Consider the following 17,849-nt stretch of genomic DNA (forward strand, 5'->3'; position numbering starts at 1 on the left):
CTGCTATACAAGGTGATTCAAATTCGAGGGCCACCATGGGGATTTCGGGAACTGTAAGAGATAGGTATAGGTAGTTTAAATTTGGCAAAGTTGAAACTTAAAAAATTCCGACTACTTTCGGAGATATCCGGAAAAAGGCGAAACTTTGCAAAATCGTTTTTATTTTTTATTGAAGTTATTTAAAAAGATATTTCGAAATAAATGATACATTATTATGGCCACTTTTGTCCCTCTACAAGATGCTACTTTTAAATTTTAAGTTTGACGTTTCGTCTCCAGTCAACCATCATCAACTTTAACTTTTTGTGTCATTTGATGTAGAATTTTTTTCTGATTTCAAACATGTAAACATCACTATCTTCTAACATATTTAATCATAAATAGCGCTATTAATTCGTAAAAACGCAAGAAACTACGTACGTACACTATCTAAGACAAAGTTTTCTAGGCAAAAAAGAAGATATTTTAATAATTTAAAAAAATTGTGATGTTTATATTTTTGAACTCTCTTTTGAATTTTCTATCAAATAACCCAAAAAGTAAAAATTACTTCTATAAGAAAAAAACAAAGTTGATGTCAACCGGAGACGAAACGCCCGATTTAAAATTTAAAACTAGCATCTTGCAGAGAGAAAAAAGTGGTCATAATAATGTGTTATTTATTTCGAAATATCTTTTTAAATAACTTCAGTAAAAAATAAAAACAATTTTGCAAAGTTTCGCCTTTTTCCGGATATCTCCGAGTAGTCGGAATTGTTTAAGTTTCAAAACTGCATTTTGTTAAGCATCAATTTACGCAACTTTGCCAAATTTAAACTACCAATCTATCTCTTACAGTTCCCGAGATTCCCATGGTGGCCCTCGAATTTGAATCAACCTGTATAAGCAAATCGATTTGTGTTCAGGTAGTTCTAACATTGTTGCGAAGTGAAGTATTAAGCTCCCGTCATGTTATGTTATAAATTGTAAGTGATAAATAATAAATACTGTTATAGATTAATAAATTTCAAGACTGTCATAAATTTATCAATAAATAAAACAAGTCATTAAATTTACGTTACATTATGTTGACGCTAATTACTTAAAAATACAATCGTCGTCTAAAATGTGGAACAAATACATTTAAAACTCAGGTGTTGGGTAAAAAAAATGCTCGCATACGTTTATTATAATTTTTCTTGTGCATTTTTTCCACTAAAGGGAAAATGTACAGGGTGATTAAAAAATTAGATTTTGATAGCAATGTTGATTTTTTAAATGGCACCATATTTTTGAAAATCCGTTTTCGAATTCTGTCTCAAATTCTACGCATAATAAAAATAACTTGAAAATGTATTTTAAAAAATCAAGTTTGGTATCAAAATCTACTTTTTTACACACCCTGTATATTTCCTCTATAGTAGTGCTAAAAATGCGTAAGAAAAAATTATGATAATGCTCACTGTATTTTAAAAATTTATTTTTACTAGAGGTATCACCGTCGCAATGTAAAATACACATAAAAGAAATATTTACTTGTCGAAATCCTCAAAATGAAACTAAGATATATAAGATATATAAGATATATAAGATATATAAGATATATAAGATATATAAGATATATAAGATATATAAGATACATAAGATATATAAGATACATAAGATATATAAGATATATAAGATAATCTCGAAAACATCGAATGATTATCGCGTACCTACTTACATTCAGAGTTTACCTAAAAGTCGCAAATTCTAACAAAGTTCGGGCCTATACTCGTAGCTTGGAAGCTATTCATCTGGCAGAAAAAGTAATTTGACCCCCCCACTCCTAATATGTCACAAAGATGCCAAAAGCGTATTTGGGATTTATCGAGCATGAATTGAATTACACGCTGTCTCCAGATGCTTCCACAGGAATGATCCCACCTTGGCAGCCTTCCATTTACGTTTGTCATATTAAAAGCACATCCATGAAAATTCAGAGACGTTTACCAGCTCTTTATCGATACCATCTGAGGACAAAAAAGCAGCAAATTATTGCACAAGGAAGATTTGTTGGAGGAATACCGTTTTACTCCTTTGAGTTACTCAACAGCAGTCCTCAACTGCCAAGGTAATTACTATAATACATTGCTTTGAGTTAGAATAAGGAGAAGTACTGTGACCAGGTTCAAGTGTCCGGAGTTCTTGGGATGCCCAATCATTATCCACAAGTGCAGCCCCCGCATCGCATTCAGCTTCGTTTTGTTTATTGCTGTTCCATTAATCTTTTTACTATTTCTTCTATATTTTTGGTTCTTTCAACCTGTAAAAAGTAAATCAAAAACGCCACTTCCCCACAATAATATATTGAAATTAAAATTTTAAATTCAACGGCCACAGGGCTCCAATGCTGCCAGTTTTCATCCGTACCAATGATGTGCGCGGAGTTTTCTTTGCAGCATAAACTCCAAGGCATGCGCCAAAGCCTCTTCCTATTTCTAGCGTCACATATCAACCGGGCTATATCGATTTCCAGTTCTTGAAAAGTCTGCAGGTAAACCAAAACTAAAGGCTTGCTTGGCAATGCCTCTGGAGTTAGCATTTTTTTTAGAAAAACTAGCTTGACGGGAGTGTTAATACCTAATGATTATTGCAAAATTAGTGCCGGGCGAGTTCGGCACAACCCTAGACAGAATAGAAGTTTGATAGTATGACCCTTTTTGTGTTGAACTCGCCTTGAGCTCAGTGGATATTATTGCAGGGGTGTTCATAAGCTACATCACCTCAATTAAAGGTAATAATACCAAAAGCATTTTAAAAGAGTGACCTTTCTAATGCTGAACTCGCCTTGAACTCGTTCAGGTGTGCTCAGAAAGTGGAACAATGAAACATGTACCTATTAAAATCGAGCGAGCTCAAGGCGAGTTCAGCATAACAAAAGGTTTCACTATCAAACCTCTATTCTGCCTAGGTTTCTGCCGAACTTTTCCTCGGCTCGCTCGTTTATGCCTCTATAATAGGGAGGTAAGTCGTGCGAGTCAAAGTCGAATTCGGCACATATCAAGGCAGAGTAGGCTTGATATAGTGTGAATAGCTTTGTACTAACTGTACTTCAGTTCTTATGAAAAGTAAAGTTTAGCAAAGAAAAAAGGAGATTAAATATAGCTACCATATAACGGAAAATCCGATTATGAACACCTCGTAAATGTCTAGGTCTGCGTGGCAAAGGTCGGTAATGAACTTAAAGTAAAGCCTGTTTGGTGATATTACTTACGTCGAAAAGAAAGAAGTAGGTATATTGTGGATATCGTGACCAAAGGTCCTCTGTGCCGGAGATAATCGGATTAGGACTTTGTTACGGGATTGCATTTATTTAACGTCGAAATTACTTTTGCGTATTATACCTACCATGGCACGAGTGATGCGATTTTAGAATACCTACTGGTCCAACAGTTTCGGAAATATTTGGCGCCGACATCCTTCCGTTTTGCTTGTTCGAAATACGAATTAATACTTCTTTTTAGTGACATATTGGAGGTGGGAGACTTATGGTAAAGATCGATCATTAGCACAAGTATTTAAGCACAAATGGCACTGTTGCAAAAAAAATGTGATCGGTTGGCTTATTGGCACAATTTTTACATTATCCACGAGGTGCGTTTATCACTTAATACTATGGTGTAAAATTGTCCTGCTTTCTCGCTGTACTCAACTAGTACAAGTAATTAACATAATTAGCGTATCTTTTGAGCAATAACGTAGTCTGTAGGTAATAGAACTGCTATAGCTTTTTCTTTAGTATTTGATTACTAAAGCTATGTATTTTTGAATGAAAATTGATCAGTTCGTTACTGTTTTAATAGAAATGCCGCGCGGAGAAGGAAGTGAAGATTCAGTCACCTCACCACCAACGTTCCCGGACTAATTCTGCAATATTTATATCTAATAGTGGACCTGGGTTCGATTCTAAGGAGTTTATGCGTAGGTATGGATCCATATCAAAACTTTGTAGAAGAGCACGAAGCGTAGATAATCTATCCTTGGAAGAGGAAGGTCATTTTGGGTTGCCAACCTTGTCGATATCGGGACCGTCGCCACCAGGTGAAGACGAACCCAGCGAAACTGAAAGATTCTTACAATAAAGCTTCCAGCTTCAAAATTCTTACGTGTCCAGGTCGAGTGAATTGACGAACTTCTTTACAAGTTTATACTATCGGCGTAATTTGTATAGTATTAAATTAGTATCCGTCGTGGCTAGTGGGAGCAATAAAATAATTAGTGAAACTCAAAACGGTGTGCCAAGACCTGCTAAGTTAAACAATTAGTGGTTAGTGATTAATTACCCCATTAATTTTTATGTATACACTTTAGAGTATTTTTAGGACTTTTTTAGAGAATGTAGCATGTGCTGTCCACCTAAAGTATGTGTACATACACATTAAATTTTATATTTGATATCAATATCTAACTGAATAAAGCTTTTTTCATAGTGGTAAGGGACCAAAGTAGGTACCAACTGAATGTTTCCGCATTATGTTTGTATAAGGACCAGGCATTTCTACTTCTCCATTTGTTTGTGTTTTTATCTGTGGTAGCATGTAAGAACTACTTGCTCAAACGGTAGCAAATTGCTCTGCATTACTTCTAAAGTGTGATTTCGCAATGTGCTGACCAACTAAAATCTTCCATATCAATAAATCATATTGCGCGCTTGAGGAATAAAGTGGAGCAATTTCATCTTTATTTTAAGATCGAATCTAAATTTCAATTACGAACAATTTATCAAAGGAGGTATTTCGATAGAGACTGAAAAGTTTATTCAATTAAAACTGGGCACAAATTTTTTTAATGCATATCACAGTGTGTTTTATAAAAAATTTCAAATATGGCGTAAGAAATTTAAATAGGTACTGATGATTTATGTCAATTCAACATACTGCTTCAGAGGAATACCCTGCAAAACCATTTTTCCTTACATGGTGGGACAATAATTAATAAATTTGGTCCTATATCGAACACACAAAGAGGAACTCTCGTGTATCGGTACTCTCTAAGTAGTTACGGCCAGGGAGAGCTTAATTAATTTTCAATATCACTGTGATTCTAATGCCTTCTATAAATATCTACTTATTATTTGTAATGATAAGTATTTGATCATAAAAACGTGCTGTACATAAGGATTTTGCCACACACATCTCCTTTATGTAGATAAAATGCATCATGTAAATTACAAACCTTCTCCTACATTAAATTAACTTTACTTACTTCATTTTATTGTATTTATTATTTTTAATTTATAAATTTATATCAGTGTAAAATATCTAATAAAGAAGTGATACCATTACTTTTTTCTATCTACCACTTTTTAAATCGGTGTATCTTTATCTGCTAACCTTAATTAACTGGTGAGAGATACACAACATCAACATGAAATTTTTAACAAACAAAAAATAACAATATCTTGATGTGCTTCCAAATTTCATTATTACTATTATCATTTCCACAGGTGGTACTGCAGTGTCCTACTTAAAATTGCGAGTCCTTCAGACTACAAATTTAAAGACAATCCGTTGTTCTCTCATTATCTGGCCCTCTTGTATTTCGTGTATACCCACTGAACTTTAATTATACTGGGACACGCACTGGCGGTCTCTGCCATAGAAACGCAGCGCCGAGAGAGATAGTGCAAGGGGGATTTCTGTCACTGTCACTCATTGGGAAACTGATCATTAATATAAATTCAAAACGTATCAGATAGGCTGCTCTATGCATGCGCTAGAGTAGGACAGAGATCCCCCTTGTGGCCCTCTCTCTCGGAGCGCGCGTTCCAGTATAATTATATATAACTCTCGCCAGGAAAGATTGCCGGTCACAGCAGACCTTGTGTCGATCTACAATCTATGTTTTTCTTAAGATGCGAGCGACTTCCGGAATAGGATCGTGCCATACGTTGAAAGAAAAGTCTTTTCGTTCAACATTGACCAACGATACTATCCCGGAAGTCGCTCACATATTTAGAAAAACATAGATTGTAGACCGGGATCAAGTGTTCTGTGACCGGCAATCTTTCCTGGCGAGAGGTTTAGTTCCGTGTGTATACCACATGAAGGCCGTAAACATAGCGATCGGATTTTTATCCATCGTTGTATAGTTAGGGCGTCATCTTTGGGATTTAATCTCAATCTTTGGCTGCATCATGTGCAGGTCCATAAGGCCCACATGAGCGCGTAATTTTGAATTGAATATCAAAATTCTCCTTAGCTAACCTCCAGGTAGTAGATTTCGTTGTGTTTAGAAATTTCTGAAACCTTACAAGAGATGGCAACAACAAATATAATTGTTTTCGGAATAGGGCGATCCGAAGGTTGGATGCATCGACAAAGGCACACATTTTCGGTCCATTGCTTACCTCGGCTTTTGGCTAGGAGCGTCATTTCATTCATATCACGAGTAGCCCTCATTTTCCTCAGAGTAACGCCCAAAACGAGCACAATTAGCCGCTGAACCGTCACGGCGACTTTTCAGGACCCGGAAAGTGCTACTATATAGGCAAAGAGTACCCGTTACTCGATCTTTGCTATAGGTACTGAAATGTGATAGCAACGGTCTCGTTGGTTTCCACTATCAGTGCTATAGAGGCAGGAGTTGGAACCGGAATCGAGAAGACTCATATTCTAATGACATTTGGCATCGTTGTCGGCCATAAGAGCCTGTACTGTAAAATCAAGGTGAAACGGACTATAGTCCTAGGCACTATATTATCAAATATATCAAAACTCTGTTGTCATAGTGTTTGTGGCCGCACTCCTCCAAAACGGCTAGCTGGACCAATTTGTACGAATGTTTTTTGTACATTTGGTAGGTATGAGAAGAATGTCGGAATAGGAATAGGTCGGTAAGTATACAATGCGATCAAAAATGAGTTGCTGTCGAATCGACCTTTGGGATTTTTGTTTACATGGAAAATCGTACTTAACCTGAACTTCCAAAGGCGACTCGACAGCAACTCATTTTTGATCGCCCGTTATTTCATACAGCTATATTAGGTATTTATACAGCTCGCTGGACGGGCGAGGTGAAGACCGGCCGCAGCCGCTGAAACCGAGCGTATGTTCCATCCAACAATAAAACGAGATTTCCCAATAAAGGTTGTGCGAGGTTCGCGGGTTCTGCTATAATATTTATGTTATCTATATACCTACTATTTACACTCTTATTTACCTCCCGATGCAGAAGTAGGGGGAAAGTTTTTTATTCTTGATTCTTCTCATCATCCCTCCAAGACCTAAACCCTGTCAATATGCTGCTACAGACGGACGTTTTCGTACGCGTTCATGCACCTGAACTACCTCTGCTCCAGACGCACTTACAATTTCGCAGTATTATTTTGACCATGTCAAATGATAATAATAATAATAATAATAATAAAGTTTATTGTGTTTAGGTAATCAACAAGAATTACATACACTCGTCATCAAACATATTTCTAAATTGTAACCTATAGCATCAAACTAAAATCGAAATTTATAAATTCATCCGTGGAGTAAAAGGCTTGAGCTAAAAGAACATTTTTAATACAGCGATTAAATTCTCGGTTGGATAGTGCTTTGACGGTATCAGGTAAACAATTGAAAAACTTTAGTGCCATATATTCAAAACCTTTTTGAGTTTTGTTGAGCCTCAATAAAGGGAGACGAACATTGCTTTTGTTTCGGGTGTCATAATCGTGATAAAAAGCTTGTTGCTGATAATTTAAAATGTTCTTTCTTGCAAATCGCAAACACGATTCAATAAATAAACAGGGTAACGTCAAAATGTTTAGATTAGTAAAAGCACACCTACAGTCCACTCTATAACCAAGCTTCGCAATGATCCTTATTGCGCGACGTTGTATTCTAAATAACTGGCTACTTGCTGACGAATTACCCCACACAATAACTCCATAAGATAACAAACTATGACATAAAGCATAATACGCCTTTCTGAATCACACGTCACCATATCACATAATCTACGCAAGACAAACAGATTTTTACTTAGTTTTGATTGAATATAATCAATATGAAGAGTAAACTGCAACTTAGGGTCAATGTGTATTCCAACAAATTTTACTGATGGCGAATAAGATACATCATGGCGTTTTAAAGAGAATAACAATTGTTCAGTTTTCGTTGAATTTAAGTTTAACTTATTAGCAGTGCACCACTCTTTAGTTTTGTCACAGAGAGATTGAGCTTCAGATATTAACTGGGCTAGATTATCACCTTGAACCAACAGAGTAATGTCATCCGCATATAGAATGCAATTATTGTTTGGTGAAATATAACTAGGAAGGTCATTGATATAAAGAAGGAACAGGAGTGGGCCAAGAATACTACCTTGGGGGACTCCTTTTGTAATTGCTAGTGTACTGGACTGTTCATTACCAATGCGGACATATTGAGATCGATCGGATAGATACGACCTGATTAAGGACAAACTCGGGACATCAAAATTATACACTTTTTCCAACTTATCAATAAAATTTGATGGCAAACACAGTCAAAAGCCTGCGATAAATCCAAAAAAATTGCTGTCGAAAATTCTCCAGCCTCAAAACATTGCAAGGTCGTATTGACAAAAGACAAAAGAGCATCAGTTGTACTTCTACCAGACCTAAAACCAAATTGCTTTATGTAAAGTATATTATTTTTATCTAGGTGAGCTGATATTTGTTTAAATAATACCTTTTCAAATATTTTGGAAAAAGCAGGTAATATAGATACAGGTCTATAGTTTTTCGGATTATTAATATCTCCCTTTTTGTATATTGGTACGACTACCGCCATTGAATTAGTATACTGTGCATTGCAAACGTGAAGTGCACTGCTGTGCTCCAAACGAAAATGACCAAATAAATAATTCAATAAATTCCCGCAGGAATTCGCGGGACAGTGTTCCACAATCAGACATTTATACAGGGTGACACTTTTAAAACTTTCAATGGGCGATATCGTTTTTTATATTAGAGGTATCACAAAATGGCCAAAACCGTTTCGGTAGAATGGAGGGGGAAGCAAAATGGTCGTATAAAGAAGGAACCAACTTCAACCTCGTACCCCCCGCCACCCCCATGACTAAATTTTGAATTGTGACGTATCACTTGATGATACATCATTGGAAAGCTCTTAAAAAATTCTTTTCAGAAATACCATACACTTTCCAATGTGATGTATCACGTCACAATTCAAAATTTAGGCATGGGGGTGGCGGGGCCATTTTGTGATACCTCTAATATAAAAAACGATATCGCCCATTGAAAGTTTTAAAAGTGTCTCCCTGTATAACAAAGGACAAAGCAAATTCAAATTAATATAACGAATACGCACAATTTGCATCCACACGTTGAGAAACGTTTTGTATGCACGTACATGAACGCATACAAAAACGTCCGTCTGTAGGGACCTAATGATCTGAATGAATACGAAAGCCAATTAGTGGAAATGTTATTCTAGCTCCAGCCGGCTAAATGGAATGCTGGCCAAAAATTATTAGGATTAGGCAATTACCAAGATCTAATCATCCACCATTATGGCTACCTTGCAAGGCACAATCAGCAGTCTGGCTCTTACTTGGGACTGGGTTACATAGCGTTAGCTAAAAGAATTAAGGTCGATTCTCACTTTCGTGCAAGGCTCGTACTCGGCACAGTCAAGGCACAGACTCGGCAAAATATCTATATTATTGAATCTTATGAATTTTTTGGGGTGTAATTCACACTATGCGAGCAACGACTCGGCAAGCTACGGCCTTTGCACGCAGCGTTCTTCCGAAACAAATGTTTGCCGGGCATGTACCGTGCACGTTCCGACAAGTGTGAATACAATCTGTGCAGGTCACCGACTTTCGTTCATTTTTCATAGTACAAGAAAGGTTGAAGGGTCAGCAAAGGAACACTTTTTCAGCGGAACAAGATGAGATGCTGATTGAATGTGTCCAAGAAAATGATTTCGGTCATAAAAGATACTTATTATGCATTTTATGTACACAAAAACGTATTTTTCTTTTTCTGCAATATGTACTTTCTTGTTCTTCATCATCTAATATTAGACCAATTTTAATTAACGTGAAAGTTTCGAACATTTTTACAGTTGAAACTCACGTAGAAACTGCTTACCTGCGGCAAGCGTGTCGCAGTGTGAATTGAACTCAAAAAACTTTGCCCGTGCCGGTTCTTTGCACGAAAGTGAGAATCGGCCTTTAAATTTCAAAAAATACCACACCAGTCAAAACAAAAGGGGATCAAAGAACATAACATTACAAAAAGATAAATCCTGATAATGTCTCTAGAATAAACATGTCACAGAGTTAACAAATAATATTATATAGGTATTTCACAGTTATTATGTTTTTAATCTTCCACTTTTTCACCACTATAGTTTTCCCTTGTCTCCTTGTAGTCGTCTACTGCTTCATTATCTTCTTCTACTGTTTCATTAATGTAATCCTCAGTTGTCTCCTTACTGGAATTGTTAGAATTACTAGCATTTAATTGCTTTTCTAACTCCAACCAAGGATCTTCCATAAAGGACGGATGTATATATTTTGACATACTTGAAGAATCATTCTAAAATGTAACATATGTAGCTCCCCAATTATTCACACATGAATACAAACCCTGCCACTGTTGAAACTACGGTTCGTAGATTTCTGAAAGTAAGAATTGAAGCTATTGCTTCCTTTAAAGTTCGGTTTCCGATGGTTCCTCGTGAAGCTTTGAAACACTTTATGCGGTGGGGTATTGTTGGGACTGTATCGGGGGTTGCCGTGTGGTCTATTATTGAAGTAATAGGGCGAGATATTCTGAGCTTGATTACCATACCATTGCTTCTGTGGGCTGCTACTAACTGTCGGTGAAAATTCTCCCACACATGAAGCGTCACTAAAAGCTAGAAAATCTGGCGTATCCAATCTATTTTTACCAGTGGAACTCTGATTTGAATCGGACATTGCTGTGACTACTGTTTATATTTAGACTTGTATTATAATAATAAATAGAGTGACAGTCTTGTTGCAGAAAATTGACGCAGGCCGTTGGCGAGTGTGCGCAGTAATCTACAACAGAACCGGCTTCAAATTAAAAGACCCTTAAAACAGGTTCGGCTTGAAAATAATATGGTTTCTCATTGCAACAAAAATTGAAAAACAATGTGTGGTGATTGATTTTGTTAACATAAACACTGCATCTTGAATAAATCAGACACATTACAATCGTTAAGTACCTACTTTTAATGCAGTGGACTACAATATAAAGCTGGTAAGAGGATCACAACAGAATCGAGAAACTTTTTTGAGATTATACTAGGTATTTATACTAAACATTTCACAAATGTCACTTATTTTAATTAGCATCGGTTTTATTACGGAAAAAATTGCCTTTCGATTTCCATCTCTTTATTTTGAGCATTGCGGCCTGAAACCATTGATTATACACACCCGTATAATCACTGCTGAAACATTTAAATAGTTATACAAAAATTGCCAAACAAATTGCACAGCATCTTTCTATAATAATTGCTGCAATAATCGCAGCAATAATTTCTGCAAGAATTACTATAAAATTTGTATCGTCTAACATTGCCTTAAGGTTAGCAGTCTGTTGTTTGTGTATATCAGTGGATGTGTGGAGCTCCTTTTAAATCTTGGCTAAGTTACTCTTAAACCTTATTAACGCCACGCCATGTTAAGTATTCAAGAGATACTTCTTCAGATTCTTAAGTTTCGCACATTGTAAACGCGATGTGTGAATGTGTGTTTAACTGTTTAGTGTTGTCCTACAGTTACTCCCCTTTTTTCAGATTCCCCCATATCCTCTGTGAACAAGTTGGTCTGAAAAATTGGGAAACAAACCATTATAATAACCATCACCATCACCATCAAGGAATTGTTAAAACCTCCATTAAAACCAATGCTATTAAAAAAATAGTTTCTGTTGGAATTTTTTGTGGTCTGTAAGAATCAATCAACAATCTTCTGATTGGGTATTTTCCTGGGCATTTTTCAACTTCTTCACAAATTTTAATTTCTTGCCTTGAAGGGTATTCTAGTCCTCTTCGAAAATTAATGTACATTATGTACTGTTTACTTGTACGTTAAATAATTATTAGTACCTTGTACTTATACTATTTATTCGAAGAAAACCACGACAGTAGACATCATTCTTAGTTCTATTGCCAACCTTACTCTATCGCATACATAACTAAAATATAATAGTTGATACCAACTTAAACATTACATATACCCCCCTCTTAAGTTACAAATACAATAACAAATATAACTATATAACTAAACATCATAAATGATTTTCGGTTTCCTAATCCTTTCGGATCGTCTTAAAGTAATTTCGGTAATTGGTTCTACATTATTATTCTTAACTGTACTTTGAGATGTCAAACTCGGTTCAATATCCTTACTTACAATTGTAGGATCCGTTGAATCGGTTTTGTTCTCTACAATCGGTTTGTCTCTTTGTGTAGTAGCTTCATTACAATGTACAATATTATCTGTATTAACAATGGAATGCTCCTTTTCAATAACTGAATTTTTAACAATTTCCATATCACTATTAGGTTCATAATCTATCATCTGATTGGTGTGTCTTTTCCAAGTTAAGTTATCTTTAGTTTTAACTAAATAAATATCATTTGTAATTTGCTTAGATATGACTGCTTTTACCCATTTCGAATTTATAAAATCCCTGACCATAACATCCTGACCTATTTCCCAGTTTACTTTCCTTTTACCTCCAAAATTCATTTCTTGTTTTTGTTGTTTACTTTCAATTTTATTTCTTAAGTTACTACCTGGTTTAATTTTGTCTAATCTGGTTATCATCTTCCTACCTATTTGTAGCTCAGAAGGACTCAAACCTGTTGTACAATGTGGCGTTGTTCGATAAGCGAACAAATAATTGTGCAATGCTTGTTGTAATGGTAAGTATTTAACTAGTATTTTGATTTTGTTTTTAAACGTACGAACAGCATTCTCCGCCGCTCCGTTACCTTGAGGACAGTATGGTGCTGTAGTCTGATGAACTACACCATTATTACGTAAAAAATTTTGAAATTCTTGTGACATAAAACTGCTACCATTGTCTGTAACTAATTTGTTTGGAATTCCCCACAATGAAAAATATTCACGAAAACATTCTATTGTTTTAGCAGCTGTGATATTACTCATGATTTTGATATCTACCCACTTTGAATATGCATCCGTAATGATTAAAAATTGCTTATTCAAAAAAGGTCCTGCAAAATCCGCATGCAATCTGATATTTGGACCAGTCGGCCACGACCAATTATTAATTTTAGTTTTTGCTGGAAAATCTTTCTCTTCTAAACACGCTTCGCAGCTCTTAACTAGCGTTTCTAAATCATTATCTAGTGAAGGCCACCAAACGTAGCTACGACTCAACATTTTCATTTTTACTAAGCCCATGTGTCCAATATGCAGTTCACCTAATAATTTTGATTGTAAAGCATCAGGAATAACCACTCTGTAACCCCTTAAAATACATCCTTGATCAATATACAGTTCTCGTCTCTTGTTAAAATAAGGATTTAATTCCGGTGACTGTAACTGTGTTGGCCATCCGTTTTCAATATTTTTGTAAACTTGAGCTAATATGATATCTTTTTCCGTAAATTTCCTGATTACTTGATCTGTTAAACAAGGAATGTTATCGGTTACATATGATAAATATGAAGTATCTATTTCATCGACATTACTTAGTTTGCTTGGTAATCTAGATAGCCCATCTGCTACATTATTTTGAATACCTTTCACATATTGTATATCATAGTCATACCCACTTAAAAATAATGCCCATCTTTGAATTCTGTTAGCCGTCATTTCTGGAATGCCTTTAGTCGGCCCAAAAATAATTGTTAAAGGTTTGTGATCAGTACATAGGACAAATTTACGTCCAAATAAATATTGATGAAACTTTCTGACTGCAAATACAATAGCAAGCGCTTCTTTTTCTAATTGAGAATAACGTTTCTCTGTATCTGAAAGTCCTCTAGAAACATATGCTATTGGTCTCTCATCACCATTAGGTAATATATGAGCAATAACACCACCTATACCCACTGGACTGGCGTCTGTGTTTAAATGCAATTCTAATTTCGGATTATAGTGAACTAATATTTGTTCAGATGTCAACAACTCTTTTACTTTGCGAAAAACCCTAACTTGTTCCTCATACCATTCCCACTTTTGATCATGTTTCAATAATTTATATAAAGGTTGTAATAAAGTAGATAAATTAGGTAAAAATTTAGCATAATAATTTACTGTGCCAAGAAATGCTTTCAATTCCTTCACATTTTCAGGTTTTGGTGCCTTTTGTATAGCTTCAATTTTGTCAATGGACATACTAATACCCTCTGAATCTATTTTGTGTCCTAGATATGTAACACTATCTTTGAGAAATGCACACTTATTCTTCTTTAATGTTAACCCTGCATCCTTTAGTTTATTCAATACCTGTTCAAGAGTTTTTAAATGTTCAACTCGATTCTTTCCAGTTATACAAATATCATCGAAGAATATCCCTACATTTTCAATGTTGCCTAATAATTTAGTTATCATTTTCTGGAATTTCTTTGCTGCTGGCTTAACCCCGTAAGGTAAGCGATTATATTTGAATAAACCTCTATGAGTTGAAATTGTGGTTATTAATTTTGATTCCTCGTCTAATTCTAATTGCTGATAAGCCATACTAAGATCTAACTTCGTAAACTGTTGACCGCCACAGAATTTTGAAAATATATCCTCAACTTTTGGAATAGGAAAACTGCCATCCTTAAGAAACTTATTTACAGTTACCTTATAATCCCCACAAATCCTAACAGAACCATCCTTCTTTAATATTGGCACTATAGGAGTTGCCCAATCTGAATATGGTACTTCTTCTAAAATCCCTTCATTAATTAGTTTATTTAATTCTAAATCAACTTTGCTTTTAAGAGCATAAGCTAGAGGACGATGCTTTAGGAAAATCGGATTCCCTTTAGCATTTTCATTCATTTCTAGATGTAGTTTCTCTTTATTGTATAAACCTACTTTTTCTGTAAATATGCTGTCAAATTTTTTTAATAGATTATTTAAATCTGAATCGTCATTTTTAAATGCTGAGTTGCAAATTAAATTTACATGATTACCTTCAAAATCGATGTTGACTTTTAATTTCTTTAACCAGACTCTCCCTATTATCGGAGGACCGCCATTGGGAACAACGTACAGATCCAAACTGTACACATTACCTTTCCATTTAACCTGTGCTTTCATTATACCTATAGGAACGATCGAATCGCCTACGTAACTCCTGAAAATGTCATTTGTAGTAAACAATCGGTTACCCTTGAAAAACTTAACATAAAATTCTTTAGAAACTGCAGATATATTTGATCCTGTGTCAACTTGAAAATCAACTATCTTATTCTCAATTAACAATTTTATAGTAATAGGATTGACTTTCGTTTTGCTCATATTATTAAAATTTACTTCGTGTGAACCATTGCAATTTGATTCGACACTCTTATATTTCTCTGCATTTTCCTCAGAAATATTGAATAGCACATCTAAATCTAAATTTGGGTCTTCATCTACTTGAACCTTGACCTCATTGTCCACATGAAATAAAATTTCCTGTTCCGTGTCACTTCCATACGATAATTCGTCTTCCACTTGATTTTCACTCGATTCTCCCCTCATGTAGTGGTTTCTGTTTGAAATGTGACCTCTCCTGCATGTTCTACTTGTGTGGCCCCTCTTGCCGCAACCGCTGCAATAACTGCTCCGGAATTTACAATTTTTGGCGTAGTGACCTTGTCCACCGCAACAATAACAACTTGTCTTTTTAAAATCAGCCGATTGCTGTCGGACGTTGACCCCTTGTTTTGGTCGCTCTGTACTTTGTGAATCACTGCCTTTATTGAAACTAGTGCTGCTGTTACGTTTATACGTTGGTTCTTTGCGTTTAAAATAATTGACAGAATTGACTTGCACTTCGCTTTTGTTCATTATAGCACTCACGTCCCGATTAGCCGCTTCGAGGCTTAATGTGATTTCAACCGCCTTCTTGTACGTCAACTGTTCTTCCGCCAATAGTTTGCGTTTAGCTGTTTCACTTCTCACTCCCCACACTAGTTGATCAGTTAAACTCGATTCTAAATTGTCTCCAAAATCGCAATTGATAGACAGTTGTTTTAGACTAGCAAGATACTCCGAAACTGTTTCTTCATCACCCTGCTTTCGGTTCTTGAACTTATAACGCTGCGCAATTTTGTTTGGTGTTGGCTGTAAATGTTCTAGCATTAGCTTCTTTAATTCCTCAAATGATTTTTCTGCCGGCACTCCGGGAGTGCAAAGATCCTTAATTAGAGAATATCCTTCAGACCCGACAAGTGTTAACAATATTGGTACTTTCTTTTCTTTAGGTACATCATTGGCTATAAAGTACTGTTCCAATCTCTCCGTCCATAATCTCCAATTTCCTTTCTGAACGCAAAATTCTTCAATGTGACCAAACGTGCTTGCCGCCATTTTGTTGTATGTCGTGTAGTGTATACGTAAATTGTCGTGTACTCCTTGAATACAGACCCCAGTTTGATTTCACCCACGAATCACCTTTTACACTCGTCGCCAATTGTACTGTTTACTTGTACGTTAAATAATTATTAGTACCTTGTACTTATACTATTTATTCGAAGAAAACCACGACAGTAGACATCATTCTTAGTTCTATTGCCAACCTTACTCTATCGCATACATAACTAAAATATAATAGTTGATACCAACTTAAACATTACAATAGTTATTTATGTTATAAGTCCGGTAGGTTACTTGTAACAGTACGAGTTAGACATTATGGACGAGGCAACGTCAGGAGCCGAGTCAAGAATGTCTTAAACGAGTGCTGTTACAAGTACTACCGGACGTATATCGTAACGTATTTTATTTCATACTGTAAGTCTGTTTTGTATCCTTATTTCATTTCAAAGATTACAAAATTTCATTATATTGTAAAAATCGCATTACCTTGTTTCTGTGGCAACGGCCGTTGCTATAGTTTGTAGTTTATTTACATTGAATTTTTTCACTTATAATTGCACAAGAGGTTTGTATTTTACCGAGTAAATTTGGGTTGTTTAGGTAATGAAAATCTGTTACCTAGTAATTAGACGAGAAAAACTGTCAACTAATAAAAATGCGACACCGCAGGTGGAGCATTTTTAGGTTGACAGTTTTTCGAGTCCAGTTGCTAAAAGGAAATAGATTTGAATTGCCACAACCCAAATTTACTCGGTTTAAATACAACCCTCGAGTGTAATTCGGCAGGACAATTTAACGAACAAGAAATTCACCAAACTAGTCAATTATTGACAGACGTCAAACTAGTCATATGGGAAAGGATAATGCGATAATTGGTGCGAAAATGAATAAGTGAAAAACCACTAGTGCATTTGTCGCTGGAAAAGTTGCAGGTAACTTTTGCCGCTGTCAAAGTGACAATTGCACTGCGGCTTATGCGATTTTTTATACATGAGTTGAATTGTCACTTATAATTGCACAAGAGGTTTGTATTTTACCGAGTAAATTTGGGTTGTTTAGGTAAAAAAAATCTGTTGCCTGGCAATTACACGAGAAAAACTGTCAACTAATAAAAATGCGACACCGCAGGTGGAGCATTTTTAGGTTGACAGTTTTTCGAGTCCAATTGCTAAAAGGAAACAGATTTGTATTGCCACAACCCAAATTTATTCGGTTTAAATACAAACCTCGAGTGTAATTCGGCAGGACAATTTAACGAACAAGAAATTCACCAAACTAATCAATTATTGACA

General features: G+C 35.5%; 2 protein-coding genes across 6 annotated transcripts in view; one reads left to right on the forward strand and one right to left on the reverse strand.

Annotated features, from left to right (window-relative positions):
- LOC116175379 (fibronectin type III domain-containing protein 5) overlaps window positions 1-5,302 on the forward strand; it is a 207,444-nt gene extending 202,142 nt beyond the window's left edge. For 3 of the 5 annotated variants that reach the window (XM_031493459.1, XM_031493458.1, XM_031493460.1), the window contains one exon: window positions 3,825-5,302. In XM_031493459.1, the coding sequence (XP_031349319.1) occupies window positions 3,825-4,103 (279 nt within the window). In that variant the 3' untranslated portion in view covers window positions 4,104-5,302. The remainder of the gene's footprint in view (window positions 1-3,824) is intronic. The other 2 variants (XM_031493462.1, XM_031493461.1) reach the window with 2 other exon arrangements.
- A 4,955-nt stretch (window positions 5,303-10,257) lies between these two features.
- Window positions 10,258-11,030, reverse strand: LOC116176459. Its single transcript, XM_031495042.1, has 2 exons — window positions 10,618-11,030; window positions 10,258-10,567 (listed from the first exon to the last, which is right to left on the reverse strand). Exons 1-2 carry the CDS (start codon window positions 10,948-10,950, stop codon window positions 10,352-10,354), a joined length of 549 nt encoding a protein of 182 aa, XP_031350902.1. The 5' UTR covers window positions 10,951-11,030; the 3' UTR covers window positions 10,258-10,351.
- Between the last annotated feature and the right edge of the window lie 6,819 nt (window positions 11,031-17,849).

Source organism: Photinus pyralis, unplaced genomic scaffold, assembly GCF_008802855.1.
Source record: "Photinus pyralis isolate 1611_PpyrPB1 unplaced genomic scaffold, Ppyr1.3 Ppyr1.4_LG7, whole genome shotgun sequence".
Classification (NCBI taxonomy): domain Eukaryota; kingdom Metazoa; phylum Arthropoda; class Insecta; order Coleoptera; family Lampyridae; genus Photinus; species Photinus pyralis.

Excerpts from the sequence above, each read along its gene's own strand:
- LOC116176459 (XM_031495042.1), bottom strand. The coding sequence starts at position 10,950 with ATGTCCGATTCAAATCAGAGTTCCACTGGTAAAAATAGATTGGATACG. Across the intron at positions 10,568-10,617 it reads GTAGTTTCAACAGTGGCAGG|AATGATTCTTCAAGTATGTC; the intron begins GTTTGTATTCAT and ends GTTACATTTTAG.